At 38.8% G+C, this 16340-nt stretch overlaps 1 protein-coding gene across 3 annotated transcripts; it reads right to left on the bottom strand.

Moving 5' to 3' along the window:
• Positions 1–467: 467 nt before the first annotated feature.
• Positions 468–10848, bottom strand: panx2 (pannexin 2). 3 transcript variants are annotated; one of them, XM_044125188.1, is made up of 6 exons: positions 10755–10848; positions 7531–8180; positions 3875–4989; positions 3431–3566; positions 2528–2713; positions 468–2430 (listed from the first exon to the last, which is right to left on the bottom strand). In XM_044125188.1, the coding sequence occupies exons 2-6, from the start codon at positions 7757–7759 to the stop codon at positions 2117–2119; spliced, it is 1980 nt and encodes a 659-aa protein (XP_043981123.1). In that variant the 5' UTR covers positions 7760–8180; positions 10755–10848; the 3' UTR covers positions 468–2116. The 3 variants fall into 3 exon arrangements, with proteins under 3 accessions (XP_043981123.1, XP_043981125.1, XP_043981124.1); XM_044125190.1 differs by lacking the exon at positions 10755–10848 and adding an exon at positions 9001–10661; XM_044125189.1 differs by lacking the exon at positions 10755–10848 and adding an exon at positions 10324–10661 and having other exon boundaries at positions 7531–10054.
• Positions 10849–16340: the final 5492 nt, after the last annotated feature.

The raw sequence follows: 16340 nt of genomic DNA, 5'->3' as shown, positions 1-16340 counted from the left end.
GCAAGAAAGTTTGTGACTAGCACATGTGACACATTTTTTTTTTTTTTGTGGAAAAAGGGGTTTGTAGGTGCGTATGGTTGCTATTTTTCTACAAGTATTATAAATATATATTCTAACTACTTGTGAATTTACAGAAAGAATTTTGGATTGTGTCAGAGCATCAGACAGCATACAAGCTTACTCATTCTTGCAATAAACCGTTCAAAAAGGAACATGTTGCAGATCATTTTGTTCACATTACATCACACCACGTCAACAAGTTCAGCTTCATTTATCAAACTGAGCTGATCTCTGTTTTTCTTCGGCCACCTGCTTTTCCCCTCAGTTTATTAAAAACACACAGTGCCTCACTAAAGTATTCATATTTTTTTTCACAATTTTATCTAATTAGAATCACAAACTTTAATGGGTTTATTGGGATTATATGTTATTGACCAACACAAAGTCATGTATAATTTTCAAATTAAATTATTATTATTATTATGAAAATCAAAGTGTGGCCTTTTTAAACCAAGAAATACATCAGACACAAGAGGGGACAGGAAGGTGGCGGGGGATAAAAAGAAAGGTTATGTTAAATAATATACTTTACAAACTTACAACCAGGCACTTTTTAATCCATAATCTGATAATGAAAAAAAGTATGGTGCATTTGAAAATCTGACAGGACAAGTAAGCATTAATTGGGCAGACATTAATCAGTCAAGGGGCGAAAAGGCACATAGTTGCTCTGAAAGAGCTGCAGACATTTACCACTCGGGTGGGAGAATCTGTCAGTAGGTCAACTATAAATCATGCACAAATCTGGTTGATGGGAACATGAAGTTTGCTCAATAAAAGTTAATACGAGTAGACAACCTGTCAAAGGCTGAAAAGATTTGAGACTGGGACAGGAGTTAACCTTACATCAAGAAATGAACAAGAAATATGCAGCTATAGTTTTAGCATATCGCTTCAAATCAAATCATATTGGTGTTACATTGGTGATGATCAAAGTTCTGAGCTACAGTAACTTCATTTAAGAAATGGTGACAAGTCTTGAAAATTAATGTTTTCAGGTGGTCTGTCCAATTTGACTCAATTTGAACTATTTTGCAAAGAATAATGGGCAAAAATTTAAAATCGCTTGATGGTCAAAGTAATAGCTAATAAAGTGACTACAGCGAAAGGTGGTTCTATAAAGTATTGACTTCAGAGTCTGAATACCAATTTATGAAATGCTTCTTATGTTAGATTAGAAAAATATTGAAATCGGGTATCCATTTCCTTCTACTTAAGTGCATTCTATTCTACCACATAAATTGGAATGAAGCAAATAAAATTAGCAAAAAAGTTTAAAGGGTATGAATACTTTTGCAAGGCACTATACCTCTGTCATTACCTTTCGTCGTCTCACAATCACATAATAAGTCGTCCTGCTGTTATAAAGGATGTACACATGCAGTGAAGTATCACTGGCAATGTTGAAATGAAAACAATAAGCCATGGAACTATTTTAGATTTGAAACACCCAACATATACCAACATATTTCATAAAGTATAATGCTCAAAGCGCATACATTATTGCCACATATATATTGTGATCATTTGCATATTAAGTGTGCAGATCTCAACAGCTGTATTGCGTGAGCTACATTTCTACTTGGCTAGAGGGATAAAGGGACAAAGTGTTAATATGTTTTAACTACATACTGTGTTTTTAAGCTGTAAAGCAATCTTTCTAGGTAATGTGGATTTGTAAGGTGTCTCTCATTTTTATTTTAAAAAGCTTATTAATTTTTCTTTCACCTTCTACCTTTTTTTAGCATCGCTGTTTTACCCTGCTCTTTAGCACCCTGTTGAATAATATATCACTGCTGGTTTCATTGATGGGTGATCAGCTGAACACAGTCATCCTGAGGCATGAAGGTGACATCATTTCCTATGACAAAAACACATATGTTATCATCATTTTTCCCTCTTTTTCCTACAACCACACTTTGTTTGTGCTGTTGAATTTCATCCTGTCAGTCGACACAATCCACCAATCAAAGAAGTTGCGATGAGGAGAAGGACAATTTTTGGAAAAGGAGATTGTAGCGATCGTGATCATATGCTTAGAAATCAGATACATTTTTCAACATTCTCCAGCAGCAATGAGCTCCCCAGGTCTTTCTTCCAGCCTGCCTCTTCTGTTTTCTGCATCCTCTTCTTCTTCAAAAAGAGTGTGATGAATGCTCAGGAGCTGGTGTGTGGGGGCTTTGGTTAGCAGTGGCGGCTCAGGGTTCTCCGTTGGGGGCAGAAGCTCTATTTGTGCAGGGGAAGACTTGGGACTAAGCGCATCCTCACTAGAAGGAGGGTTTGGGCTCACGCCATTCACGTATGTTGTGGAGGGCAGGGTGGCTGTGGAAAAGGGAGCAGTGGTCGACACTGGAGAGCTAACCTTGGTTTCTGAAAAGACATGTGACATACATTGAGTAGCAGATTCAAAAAGTTCTAAGAAAAGGCTCTGTATTAAGAATGAATTTCAGACTATAGTAAAGCCCACCTGTCATTGCACAAGACACATGAACAATAGTGTGAGTGCCTTCAAGGTAAACTGTGTCCAGAGTGTGCTCTGGTGGTAGCGGTTCAACAACTGAGGCCTCCACCTTGGGCTTGCGATTTGTCAGCATGTATGGATGGACGTCCAGGGAGAAGTTTCGTGCGTGCTTTTTCTCCATCCCACTGATGTCTGTAAATGAGAAAACAAGCTTTCTGACTTAAAAAGAAACCCAATGTGACTTGTGACTGTTTGAAAGCTAGGTGTACAGTAGAGTGTTAAAAAATATTTTTGTTTCAGCACCATTATTTTCTTCTTTTTTTGTTTGCTGTTTTTTCATCGCGGGTGTCTTAAAGAGACCTGAGCTCAACTGTGTTTGTATCTAATAGATGGAAACACATGTAAACAAACTTAGGAACAAAAAAATAGGAGTAGCATGGACTTAATCTGTTTAAACATGCAAACACCTGCAACATTTTAAAGAATTCAGTCATTTTAATCAGTACATATTAAATGGCTTTAGGTTTTAAGCATATAGCAACTTATTTAGCAGCTGACATATGAAGATTAATAGTCTTACATGGATATCATGTTCTTCTGCTTTTCCCGTTTGTTAAAGAGAATAAGGCCTCTGTGTAACATAATATTTATGCTCAATGAAAATAGGAAGCCATGGATTAAAAATCGCTAAAGTAGCTAAATTAAAAATTTGAAGTAGAACTAAAACTTGAAATATTTTCATCCTTCTGTGGGATATTATGCTACAGCAAGAAAAGAATAACCTAAAGGTACTGACGTACCTTTACTTTGGTTCAGTAAAGGTACGTACTTTTTACGTACCTTTACTGAGGATACTGAGAGCTATACGTCTACACTTACCATGTCATGCACACAGATATTGCAGTATACCTTTAGCTGCAGGATGTTGTGTGCCTTTACTGTCCAGCAGTGGTGCTATGAGGCTGTCTGCTACGGTTTTGCGTCTCAGTGGTTTGGGTTTTTCAGGCTTGGTGTTATTTTCCAAGCGGGTCAGAGTGAGCGGTTCCTTCATGACAAACATTGTAGCATTCTGTTATTTTTGGAGGGGTTAAACATTTACATTTCAAGAACCAAAAAACAGCAGCATCTTAGCCCCTCACATGGAGTTCTATATGTGAGGGCATTCAAAGTATTCTCAGCTGGTAACACTTTGATCTGTACTTCTTTGCAATTTAGTTATTATACTTTTACCTCTGCATCGGTGGTTTTCAACATAGTTGCATTACAGTTCTGCTGGAATGATTCTGTTGTGAAAATTTAATGAACTCTCAAATGTAAGGAAAAAGTGGTTGTTTGTGAAAGATGTTGCCTTACTTTGAATGGCTGAGGAAGAGGGTTTGAGCTTGGTATCCATTTAATCTTTTTCCGGGGCCGTTTGATGACCAGTGGCTCCATGGCCATGTCTCCCACCCCGAGATCCGAAGGATCCATGTTGGGATCAATGGTCTGTATCCCAGACTCCCTCACAGTGGGTGTAGCATCGTGGTTGGACTGTGCAAGTGCAGCCAATAGCTGCCTGACAACATTGTCGTACATCAGATCACTCTCGTTGGTGATAAAATCCAGCCTGTTCAGCGACTTAATGTGATCCCTGTTCTCATTGCAGAACATAGCCAGAATGTTGATGTCACAGAACGGAGACTTCTGCCACCGTCGCTTTGTTTTGATTCCGACTTTATTTAGCTTGTCGAACACAAAGTTAGACTTACGCACCACAAACAGATGCAGCAAATTAAGTAGGATGATGAAGTTCATGGTACACAGCAGCCCCAAGTCCACCACTGCCATGATACGTTGCAGCTGCACAGCGGAGAGCTTGCAGTTGACTCTGAGCTTCAACTCTGGGTAGCTGCTGGTATCTGGAGGCTCACCTAGCGCACAGGTGAACTCATTCTGTCTTTGGCGGGCATAGTATGCACTCAGGTAGGAAATGGGGATGGAGCTGAGGCACATTATAGCCAGATGGCGAGCCAGGTAAATCTTAGCTAAAAAGTTACTTTCGCCTCGTCTCTCCAAATATTTTTCAAAAAGATTTTGCTCAGGGCTCTTCTCCTTCTCTGCATTTTCTATAATCTCCCTCCTTTCCCGCTCAGTTATGCCAGGTCCTTTGGACTGAATCTGCTTCTCGATCTTTGGGGCTCTGCCCTCAGCGGCTCGATGGTAGCAGTTATCAATCTCTTGAAGCAGGAAATTGAGCTCTGAGGTCAGTCGAGTAGAGGCAAGGAACTCCCAACCCAAAGCAGGAATGTACATAATCCCCGCAAAGGCCAGCAGGGCGTAGGGCAGGAACTTATGTTCAAATAGTGAGGGCCAAAGATGAGGCTGCACATTGGGAATAGCATCACGAAGCTCTGTCCAGCAGTAGCCTCTGGCATAAAGTGCCTGGTCTCGGGTGAAGTTGTGCGGTGTGTAACAGTATATGGACTCCTCTGAAAAGAGCACAGAAGAAAACGTGGGTCAAATAATTGTTTTAGTACTGCTGAATTATTTTATTGAAATGAATGAACTGGAAAAGAATAGCTACAATATCAATGTGCATTAAAATTAGTGTCATATCAAAGTACAACATGTTATATAGATTTCCCTTTCAGCTATGCGTAAATTTTTTTAAATTAAAGTACTGAATATTTCATCCTTCCTTCATCTTGTTGGAACTCTGAGCATTTTTGTGTCATTCATTTGCTTATTGTATCTTTCACCAAAGACATTCTTCTTTCTGACAGAAGAACATTCTGTCAATTTCGAATAGAGGAACTAAGAAGTGTGGTTCCTGTCAAACCTTATCTCTCTGCTGCACTTACTGTATGGTGCAACTTAAAGTTTCACCCAGTTTCTGTTTGACTTTGGAACTCCTTAGTGACATTAAACATTGTTGAAACTTCAATAGCTTTTTTAACAAGGAAATTATAATAATTTTCTGAAAATTGATAAAAAGTAATTTTATACACCATTATTTATTCCATTATATTGTTATAATTCTATCATAGAATTGTACCAGGCATACCACCAGTCTTTGTGCTTAATTGTTTAAGAAATGTTTTACTGTTTGAACTCTCACAATATTTTGTTGCTCCAGTTAAAATCCCAGCTGGTTAAACACTGTAGCTGGAAACCTGACTCAGCAACAAGCATTTTCATCAGCAATAGGTTTCAATCTGCATTTCAGCCAAACTCCTTCCTCACTCTCTTTCCCATATTTTTGCAATTCCGCAACTATAAACTATAGTTTTTCTTTTTTATTTTCTTTTATGACAAAAACAAAATGGCAATCTCCTGAAAAGTATTAAACCCTCTGGAGCTTTTTTATCCTCTTCCCAAACCTCTTATGTTACAATAATGTTTAATGTATTTAAGGAGGATTTTATGTCTTAAATCAACACAAAATAGTACATAATTGGTAAGAAAATATGTATTCAGATCCCTTACTTTGATATCTGTATATTAAATCCAGAGCTGATTACCCAATTAGTAAATAGGGTAATTATTTACTAAATCCATCCATCAAATTTCTTACGCACTTATCCCTTGTGTAGTCGCAAGGGGTTCTGGTGAAGTAAATATTATTAGTAAATATTGTTAGTAAATAATATTTGATAATATTTACTCTATTAGTAAACAGAGTAGTCCTGTATGTAATGTAAATATGATTGTAGCTGCCCTGTGTTCCTGCTTATTAAACTTACAGAACAAACAGAATCTATAAATCCAAGGAACACAGTAGATAGGTCATTCAAAAAGCTGTAAAGTAGTTCAGAACAGGGTCATGGGTTTAAAAAACAATGTCATGTTTGAACATTTGATGCTGTACTTTCCAATCTGAGGTTTCAAAAAATGGTAAGACATGGCACAACTGCAAGCCTACCAAGAAGTGACTGTCCATCTAAAATGGAAGGGAGGTCATTAATCAGCGAGGCAACCAAGAGGCCTTTGGTTACTATGGGGGAGCTGAACAGTCGCTAAAAGAAAGCATCTGTTGAAACAAGGCCATGCAGTCATAACTGTAGTTTGCTAAAAGCAATGTGGAGGAAAAGAAAACATGAGGGTAAAGGTGGTCTGATGAAAGCAGGCTGCTTTCCTTTATACCCAAAATGCCTTGTATTGTGGAAAACTTAATACTACACATTTCCCTGAAAACAACATTCCTCTGGTAGAAGATGGCTTGGGAAGAATCATGCTGTGTCATGATTGAGTGTTGGTAAAACATCCAATTAGCAGAATAATTGAGGTAGAAATAAACAATGAAAAGTGAGGAGATTAAACACTGAGGCAAAGGTGGAGAAGGACAAATAAACCAGATTAGCTACTCAGAGGAGATGTGGAAGATAGGAGGTCAATTGAAGGCAATACTGCAAGAAAACGTCTTACAGGCTTCAAGAAGCTTGTAAATGTGCTAAATATTTGCCTAAAGCAACAACTTTAACTATATGTCCAGAGCTAAGGTGCTATTTATTCAGGCTGATTGAGCCTAAACTCTTCCCCAAAAGAGAAATGGGCAAAACATTTAGTTGCAATGTTAAAGGCTGGTGGTGACATACCAGAAAAGTCTGTAATGCAAAGTTTCCTTATCGTCATAATGTTTGTTCAATATTTGTTCAATATGTTCTACCACAAAACCCAGAGACCCTCACAGAACTGCTATATTAATACTACAATTAAATTACATACAGATGGGTTATGAAGAGTTGGTTTCTTAAGGCAACTGGTTGCACTGGATTCTATTGTGGGGTGTCATTGTAAAGGGGACTATAACATATAACGGCCACACTTTCAGATTTTTTTTTTATTATTTTGAAAAATATATATGTTTTTCTCCTTCTATGCACTAGCTTTGATCTGTCACATAAAATCCAATCAAAACATATTGAAGTTTGTTGTTGAAAACCACCTATGAATGCTTCGCTAGTATGTTAATCAAACATCTTTGTTGTTGATTTAGCGCCAAGCGCCCCTGCAGTGGCTGAACCACCCACCTGCAAAGTTTCTTGTGAAGACAAGGGTGACCAGCAGGATGGGGATGATAACCGTCCCTATGGTAACGACCCGATCAAAGGGCAGCTCCAGTTTGAGCTGCACCATGAGCCCAGCCAGTGCCCCACCCTTCTCATCCTGAGAGGAGCCCGGCAGGATGAGTTCCTTCAGCTTCTCGCCCGCGAGCAGCGCTGTGGCCATGTCTAAGTTTTGATCGAGGATGTTCTGCATGCGGAAACAAAAGGCTGAGCTCTACAGCTCCCCTTTGCGAACGAGGCGAGGCCAGACGCTCCCTCTTGTGGTTAGGTACTTGCCAAGATGCAGTGAAGCAAACATACACACAAAAATGTGTGGCCGCTGTAAGCCGTGGTCAACATATGTGAGAAAGTAGTAATTCGTAATGTTTGCTCAACTTTTACAAAAGAGGAGACATAAGGGTCAGAAGCACATCTCTCAGTCAATGTGGCCCTCGTGCATCCCTTTGTTTTGTCCCGTCTCCACAGAGTCTGGCTGCCGTCCACAAGCTCTGTATGTGGCAGCTTGAGGAATGACCTGAGTTTAGGAGGAGCTCTTGTGCTCCACAGGGAGAGTAATTGTAGGCTGAAGAGTGGTTATGTGAGCCTTGGAAAGAAGAAGCTTTCCCAATCCGATCCTGGAAAACAAATAAGAAGTTAGGAGCTGCAAAACAGGAGCTATTACAACTTTAGAGTACACAGAGACTACGTTTACAGTAACTGTGTATCTTTAATGGTTCTCTTTGATTTGTGGCTAATCTTGTGGGAAAATGTTATCTTTTGTATTTTTAAAAGTACGTCTGGTCCTTGAATGGTCTTATATTTCACCACAAATGTCCAACTACTTCAATGAGATTTTATGAACACAAAAAAGGGCACAGTGATAACGCAGAAGAACACAATACTTAGCCATATTTTATTTCAAGGTCTATATGTTCAGTGTTTGTTTTCAGATTGAAAGTGGATTGAGGCTGTGTGAGAACATCAATTTTGAAGACCCTTATTTCAATTTACGGAAGGTTTATTTATTTAAAAAAGATTTTTATTGATTTTGGTCACATACAATAATGTGTTTTATGCTAAACATCTATATTTTTGCTTTGGATTTATGCTAAAGGCCATTGCCCTGCTGAAAGCTGAGCCTTGCCTCAGTTTTTTGCTCTCTAGGAGGTTCTCTCCAAGGATTGACCTGCATTTAACTATATTATTATTCACATCAACTCTGAGCTTGCAGCTTTCCTGTCTGTACTGAAGAAAAGCATCCCCGCTGCTTAATGTTGCTACCAACACGTGTCTCATAATGGTGATGGCATAAATTAGGATGACATAGAGTGAGTTTTCCAATTTAAAAAATGACATTCGTTTTTAAAAAGTTAACTTTCAGTCTAATCTGATCAGAGCAAACTGCAAACAGGACTAGTCATAATTAATGTTTGTCCTGCTGGCAGATTCTCTCACCTGAGCTGTACATCTCTTCAGCGTTCCTTCAGAGTTACAACTTCCTTAGTTGCTTTTTGGAGTAATACAATCTCAAAATGTGGAAAAAAAATGCCCTTTTTCAAGGCACCGCATTTGTACACTGTGGTCCTATTTTAGCAACAATGAGTTTCAAGAAACTTGAAACTGACTCACGCAAATATGATAATTTTTTTTCTTAAATATGATGGCAACATTTTTTTCTACCCCTACACGAGGAACCCTGTGGAAAAGAACAAAAAAATTTAAGTGAATCCAGATTCCTAGTGCTATCCAATGTTCTCGAGCTTTCATGTGCATTCATAAAAGTTTGAATTTATGCTTATCCAGCACCATAATTTTGCAGGGGTATCACTGCCTGCAGCAGGCTTCTTGAACATGAAGGTTATGGGAAGGTCCTCTGTGGGGAGTGTGAATGCATCATGCCTTTACCATCAACTAATCTTATCCTCTTGTGTCATCTCTTCCACTTTTACTAACAAAAGAAAAAACATTTCCATCTCTCCTCCTTTCACTCTTGTTAAATCCTAATAAATCCTTCAAAAGCCTATCTCTTGTGTTTCAAGACAAGAATGTAACACTTAACATCTTACAAAGAGAAATTTAGAGTTGAACCTTCAGTAGTCCAAAGAGCAATTAGTGTGCTCCAGACAGTTTTAAAAGAGAACATGACTAGTGGGATCATGAGCAAAAGAATCTTTAGAAGCATTATTAGAGACCACCATTCAGTGTTCATGCTGACATGGGGTAATTACTGATCCTCAAATAGAGAACAAGATGTCCCTTTTGGGATAGCAACTTTCCAATTTCACCCTCACATGCAACTTTAAAGGATGATCAGAAGAGAGGCAAAGTTTACATAATTTAGATTTAAAGGAGCAGCGTCACATTTTAGAAGCCGTCTGTCTGCCACTGGCGCTCCTCCAGCCTGACAGATTTTTGCCCCTCAGTTGGACCATGCTACCGGTGTTTACACAGGGAATCCCCCATCTTTGACTACTACAACATCCCGCTTGGCTCTGACCAGTGCAGCTGTCTGTGAAAAGAGGCAGAGTTAGACTTCAGGACAACAGCTCAGGGAGGGCAGCTCTTATCCACCCATTCCTTCATTCATTATTAATTGGATGACGAAGGGACATGGAAGAACTTCCATTGTGGAATATTCTCTAGCATTAAAGAAACGCTTCTGATTAGACTGCTTAAAGATCAGTTCAAGATCACTAAATCAGTGCTGTAACAGTTTCCACACTTTTAATTGTTAGCATAAAAGTGCACAAAAACGGGAGAATTTCACGAAAAGATCACCGTGTCCTAGTCAGCGCAGCAGACTGGGATCCTAACTGCTGTCTCCGAAAGGGGTCCATCAGTCCAGGGCTTCACCTCTGCTGAGACATTGCATTGCAGTCAATTACAGCCGCCTGTGGACGACGAGCCGCTTCAGCACCTGAGCGGCGGACAGCTCCCGGAAAACCGGAGACAAGCTGCTCAACATCAAGCATAGCCTACATCGATTCGATGTGCATGCCAGGAAGCGAAAGTGTATCTTGTGTGTGAAGCTCAGAGTGGAGACTCTCTGTGATGCTCTGCACCTGAATCTCTCTCTCTCTCTCTCTCTCTACCTGTCCGCACGTAGCCTACTGTCTGCATTTAGCTGCCGTGGAGCGAACTGCTCAAATTTGCGGTGCAGCGAGGACGAGAGAAATAATAATTAAAAAATAAATAAATAAATAACTCACCGAGTCCAGCTGCGTCTTCCCGGCACGGTAAGAGTTAATCTGCAGTGCGGGCGAGAAGCTACAGCTTGTATCAGAGCTCACCGGTTTGTTCCGCCTTTACTCCCCCCCGCCCCCCCCCTCCACCCACCTCCCTCCCTCTGGTGACTCCAGCCCTCTTCTCTTCATCTCCCCTCCCTGCCTCTGCCTCTTCCTCGGAAACAAGGGAAGGGATAACAAATTAAAGATTCTGCGGGTCTTCGTAGCTCTGTGAGTGTTTGAGGCGGAATTACTGGCGCCCTGTGCTTTGTTGACAGGCTTGCGGGAAAATCGGCTACGCTACATCCTCTGCAAATCGATATTATTTTAAAAAAAAATATATATATATATATATTGCTGTAAATATCAGAGATCTGCTAATGCGATGCAAATTAAGCACGTCTAAGAGCTGGATTCTGCCTTTAGTGCTTCACTTGGATCATTGTTGACTCTCTAAGTACAAGCTGTGCGGCTCAACTCCGCAACCAAACCGCACGACAGCGACAGTGTCTTCTTGCCTTACATAGGTTTATCCAGCATGCCTGTCATCTCAGAATGTGGGACTGACCGTGGACACATGGACACAAGGACTGGAAAAGATGCGTGTCATTCAAATCTTATGGGTGTGGCGAGCATCCTCACCCATCTTCTGTCTGTAGATGAGTCATTAACAGGTGGTTCATGTTTCCTGTTTACAAGAAACAGGAAATGACACAAGCCGAGTAGTGAGGTTGGAGTTCTGGGAAGAAGATTTCATCATGACAGTGATAACAGTTAGATGTTTTAATATATAAGGAGAGGTTTTACCTAGGCTTTTTCTGATGATAGAACAAGTTCAAGGATCTCTAAAACTACACTGTAACAAATTGCTGTATAAAAACGGCCAAAACTGAACAGTATCATACTGTTTCTATTGAAAACGGTACTGCACCGTGAAAAACAATGCATTCTGGGCAATTATTACTGTTTTTAATAAAATACTGTAATATACTGTGAGTAGCATTGCATTTTGGGAATGATGTTAGATTCAACGACAAGGAGACTCTCTTTAAACAGAACGCTACTGTATTTCACAAGAAGACGCGTTGTTGTGACATGTGGAAGCAACCTCTAGAATTTTCTTTACAAGGACTATCCATTTGAATCCTGCATTTTATGAGCCAATCCGGTAAGTTGGAGCATAATTTATTTGTTAGATGATGCTGTCATACAGTTGTCATTTTTAAGCAGACTGTACTGCTTAAAGTTACTAAGCTAACTTAGTTAACCTAGTAGCTAACTAAGTTAGCTTAGTTAATCTGTCATGCTGTAATAAGAAAGCTAGCATAACATTATTTGATATATCTTGTAGATAAGAAGGTAATTAATTAAAGTAATCCGTTTTCATTATTACTTAGTTATTTGCCTGTAGAAACTTCTTTTTTTTTTATTTATTTATTTTTTTTAGATTTAGTTCATACGTTCTTAGGTTGTCAGTAGAAATGTTAAGAAAGATGACCTAACTGGAGAATGAATAAAGATGGCCATAACTTTGCAAAGAAAAACAAAACTCTTTGTGGTTTAAGATTTTCATGAGAATACGATACAATAACATACAGATGATACAAGGTTTTGATTTATTTGTAATGCATGAAACACAATATCTTTAAATGAATGTTGTTTTAGAAATAATGGTAAAGGTAATTTGTAGAAGTCACAATACTTGTTATAATTTTTTTAATTTTATTTTTCAGGTGGAAAAGACCACGTGACTGCTGGGCACTGGATGATCAGTCTTGAGAGCCATATTGTATGTGAGGGCATTCAACCAACCTTTGTGACAGGGCTTGCTGCACTGTTTTCAATGTACTACATCTACAATATCAAGAAGAGGCTGCATGTACACTTGAATTCATCCAGAGGTAAGGTTTGTGTCCGCCTGTCCATCCCCCCCTTTTCCCACCTAACACACCTTAAACCCTGACTCCTTAAGCATCATATGCTAATCTGAAATTACCTCATTTTCAGGCGCTTTCTTGATATCAACCCTGAAAGAGGGACCAAGGCCAGCTGTGGCAAGATCGTCTCCAAGAGGACAGGAAATACTGTTCAAAAGAAGTTGGTCACTGTCAACCCCCGTGTTTCAACTCTGCCAAAAAACCTCATGGACTTCGAGTGGAATTTCATATAGGTTAGTGAGAACTTTCTAACCAGGCTATAAATATGGTTGCCCCTCCATGCAAAAACAAACAAACAAACAAAAAACTATACAGGCATGAAGGCAACTTATCCCTGAACAGGAGTGTTCTTGAGAGATTTTTTTTGGTTTAAAGGTCAGTATAATCTTAGACATCTCTTTTAATTTATAGCATAAATTTTGTTAAGGCTCCCACTTTCTGTTCTTCAGATATAATTTGTAATTTTGACTGTACAGGCACAATGTTTAACTTATCTTGGCAGTGTGTTGTCAAATATTGTTTCATTGTTTTATCATTTGAAGTTGGAGCTCTGATTTTGCCCTAAAAGAAATTCAAGTCTAAATGTTTCATTTAAATTTTTATCAAACTAAAATTTGCAATTTTTTTCTATGCTTTAGATTGAAAGTTAAATGTTTCATTTGTTTTATGTTGCACCATATTGTTCCTCACTTCCACTAAAAGTAGTATTTTGTACTGAAAAAGTAGTGTGCTGAGTTGTACAATGTATTATTTCATAATTTCTTTCATACTTATTTTATTTCAGACTAATCAAAAGGCCACAATTCATGCTTTATACAAAAACTCTTTAAATCAGTTATTAAGAAATTTATTTTACAAAATAGATGGGGATTTTCTTACTGTTTTTCCAGAATAAGACTTACTTTGGACAGTTTACCCTCAACATACTTGTAGAAAAGGTTTAGGTTTAAGGCACACATATGTTGTTGTTTCAAAACCTTCTTCTTTATTATGTGGCCCACTAAAGACTGTGTATGAGTCAATGTTTGAGTTGGTGCTTTTTTTTCCCAAATAAATGTTGGTTGACATGATGGAACTTACATTTTCTAAGTATTTTTTTTAATGTTTCTATTTTGTATTGGAAATTTACAGTAGTAAGCTGTATGTGAATTCAACAGTAATGATACCATAGAAAATCTGTAATATACTGGCAACACAGCTGCCAGTAATCTACTGTAAATCTGATAAAAACAGCAATGTGCTGTAATCAAAAGATTTCTTTTGTGACAGTAATATACTGTAAAGTTGATTACAGTAAGGGTACTGTATTTTTACAGTATAATGCTGGCAACCCTGCTGCCAGCATTATACTGTAAAAATACAGGGCAATTTGTTACAGTGTACCTTAAGTTTAAAGTTATCTTAAGGAGTAAGGTTTTACTGTAGATATTCACTAGTCATCTTGAATGGTTTTCTAACATCTTTGAATATGTGTTTAATATTAACTGTCATAATCCTGAACATACTGGGTTTATTTAAAATAATTCCTGCAAATAAAATAAAATGTGTAGTTTCTGGTGAAGCACGTTGGGACATCTCCACATTCATTCCCAATTAAAATAGCTAAAATCAAACATCAGTATTTCTCCTACAGCGCATAGATGAGTAAGTCATTATGCTTCATTTTGAAGGAGCGTCACTTGTAGATATTTAGGGTGTGTTGAAGTGAGAGTGAACACAATGGTACTTTAAAATAGCTGCCGGGAATCCTTCAGAAAGAAGATTGTAGCGGCTAATGACTTTGCTAAGAGATTTAAAGATGTCTTATAAGAGTTTAAAATCAGCCATTCCTGTCCAGAACAAGTGACTAATATTCAAAACCACTGTGCCCCAGTCTGGCTTTCTAAGCAGGTTCCATCTGAGCAGTCAACAAATAGTAAATTAAATCTCTGAAAACCCTTAAACCTCATCACACGATCGACAGCAGGTTTTCGCTGCAGTTAATATAAAAGTACATGCCTGCACTGTCAGAAAAAAATACTTCTGTGGTAGGTGAAGAAAGGTTTTGCTCTCTTGAAAAAAACACAGAGCACAAACTAAAGCTTTCCAGACAAAGACTGACTTGTAGAGTGCCCTTCTTTTTATGGATGAATCTAAAATTTGACACCAGAACATGGAAGGTGTTTTGCATGTTGTAAATTTTAGTCAAGCTTCAGGCTGCCGAGCACAGGATTTTTTCTAGGTTGGTATTCTTTCTGTTTAATGATGACAGACTCCCTCTCAGTGTGGATGGAGATGCTGCCGTTCAGCATGTTTTGGTTCACATGAAGTTCAGATTCGGGTGGAGATGCTGCCGTTCAGCATGTTTTGGTTCACATGAAGTTCAGATTCGGGTGGAGATGCTGCCGTTCAGCATGTTTTGGTTCACATAAAGTTCAGATTCGGGTGGTTTCTTGTGTGTTCGTGAACACACTCACTGATTGTCCTTCATTTGAGGCTGACAGGATGGGTCTGCTGATTAAAAACTGAACTTCTTAGTGTTCCAGCAGGATGACGATCCAAACACACATTAAAACTTGTTGAAATAATAAAGCAGACTAACATTAAGTTTTTGGAACCCACTTGATTTTAATCTGATTTCAAATATATGAAGCCAGAGAGTAGTGCTGAGCTCTTGCAATTCATAATAAAAAAATAAAAAGTGCATATATAACAGATGGAATCGTACCACAAACTTCTTGATGGCTTCAAACTAAAACTCTAAAGTTTCTCTGCAACTTTCTACAGGACAGTTAACAGTAAAATGGTAAATGACCTGCACTTGTACAACACTTTATCCAGTTCAGAGGACTCCAAAGCACCTTACACTGTATTCAGTCATTCAAGAATTCACACACACATGGTAGTAAGCTACATAGCAGCTACAAGTGCCCACAGGCAGTGTGGCAGAAGGAAGGCTGCCACTCAGTTGGCGTCACTAGGCCCTCTGAACAGCAGCAGCAGGCAAGAAGGGTGAAGTGTCTTGCCCAGAGACTTAATACTGATACGGACAAAGCAGGGGTTTGAACTGGCAACGCACCGACGGCCCACAATGTGTTGAAATGTCAGTGGTGGTGCACAGAGATCTGCTTTAATTCAAAACTTTGCACCTAATTGTTGTTTTAAAAACTCATAGATGTCATGAAATGGTAAATAAATGCATTCATTAATTCCCATAAACACTTATAGGTCTCACTCATAAACAAATAAAACATTGCACTGGACACATGAGCAGTGGATATGTTTTAGGGTGTTTTCTTACTTTTTTTTTCCGCCTCAGAAAGATTTTTGGCTTGCTGCTGGGATCGTTTTGCTCCTGTCTCACTGTCTGTGTGTCAAAGTGGGGCACACCCATCAGACTGAATCTGCCAGCCCCTCCAAGCCAGTTTCTGCCAGCAAGGGAACCCGCTCCTTACCACGCATTGCTTCCAAATATAGACTCCTTCCCTCTGTTTCATCCCTCCTCCTTCTTGATACTTATGTTGCCTACAACAAGCAAGCTGCAAGATGTAGTCCCCTATCAGCAAGAAACACAAATATACATCAAACACAATGCTTTTTAGCAAAATTTCACAACCTAAAAAATCTATTTCACTTTGCAGTGCAAATGTTTGGG

The sequence above is a fragment of the Gambusia affinis genome, linkage group LG08 (genome assembly GCF_019740435.1).
Source record: "Gambusia affinis linkage group LG08, SWU_Gaff_1.0, whole genome shotgun sequence".
NCBI lineage: Eukaryota > Metazoa > Chordata > Actinopteri > Cyprinodontiformes > Poeciliidae > Gambusia > Gambusia affinis.
The sequence above is the reverse complement of the archived record's forward strand: the minus strand, read 5'-3'. Positions and strand labels throughout refer to the sequence as shown.

Excerpts from the sequence above, each read along its gene's own strand:
- panx2 (XM_044125188.1), bottom strand. The coding sequence starts at position 7,759 with ATGCAGAACATCCTCGATCAAAACTTAGACATGGCCACAGCGCTGCTC. Across the intron at positions 3,567-3,874 it reads CTCTTCCTCAGCCATTCAAA|GAACCGCTCACTCTGACCCG; the intron begins GTAAGGCAACAT and ends TTTGTCATGAAG. Across the intron at positions 2,431-2,527 it reads TGTGTCTTGTGCAATGACAG|AAACCAAGGTTAGCTCTCCA; the intron begins GTGGGCTTTACT and ends ATGTCTTTTCAG.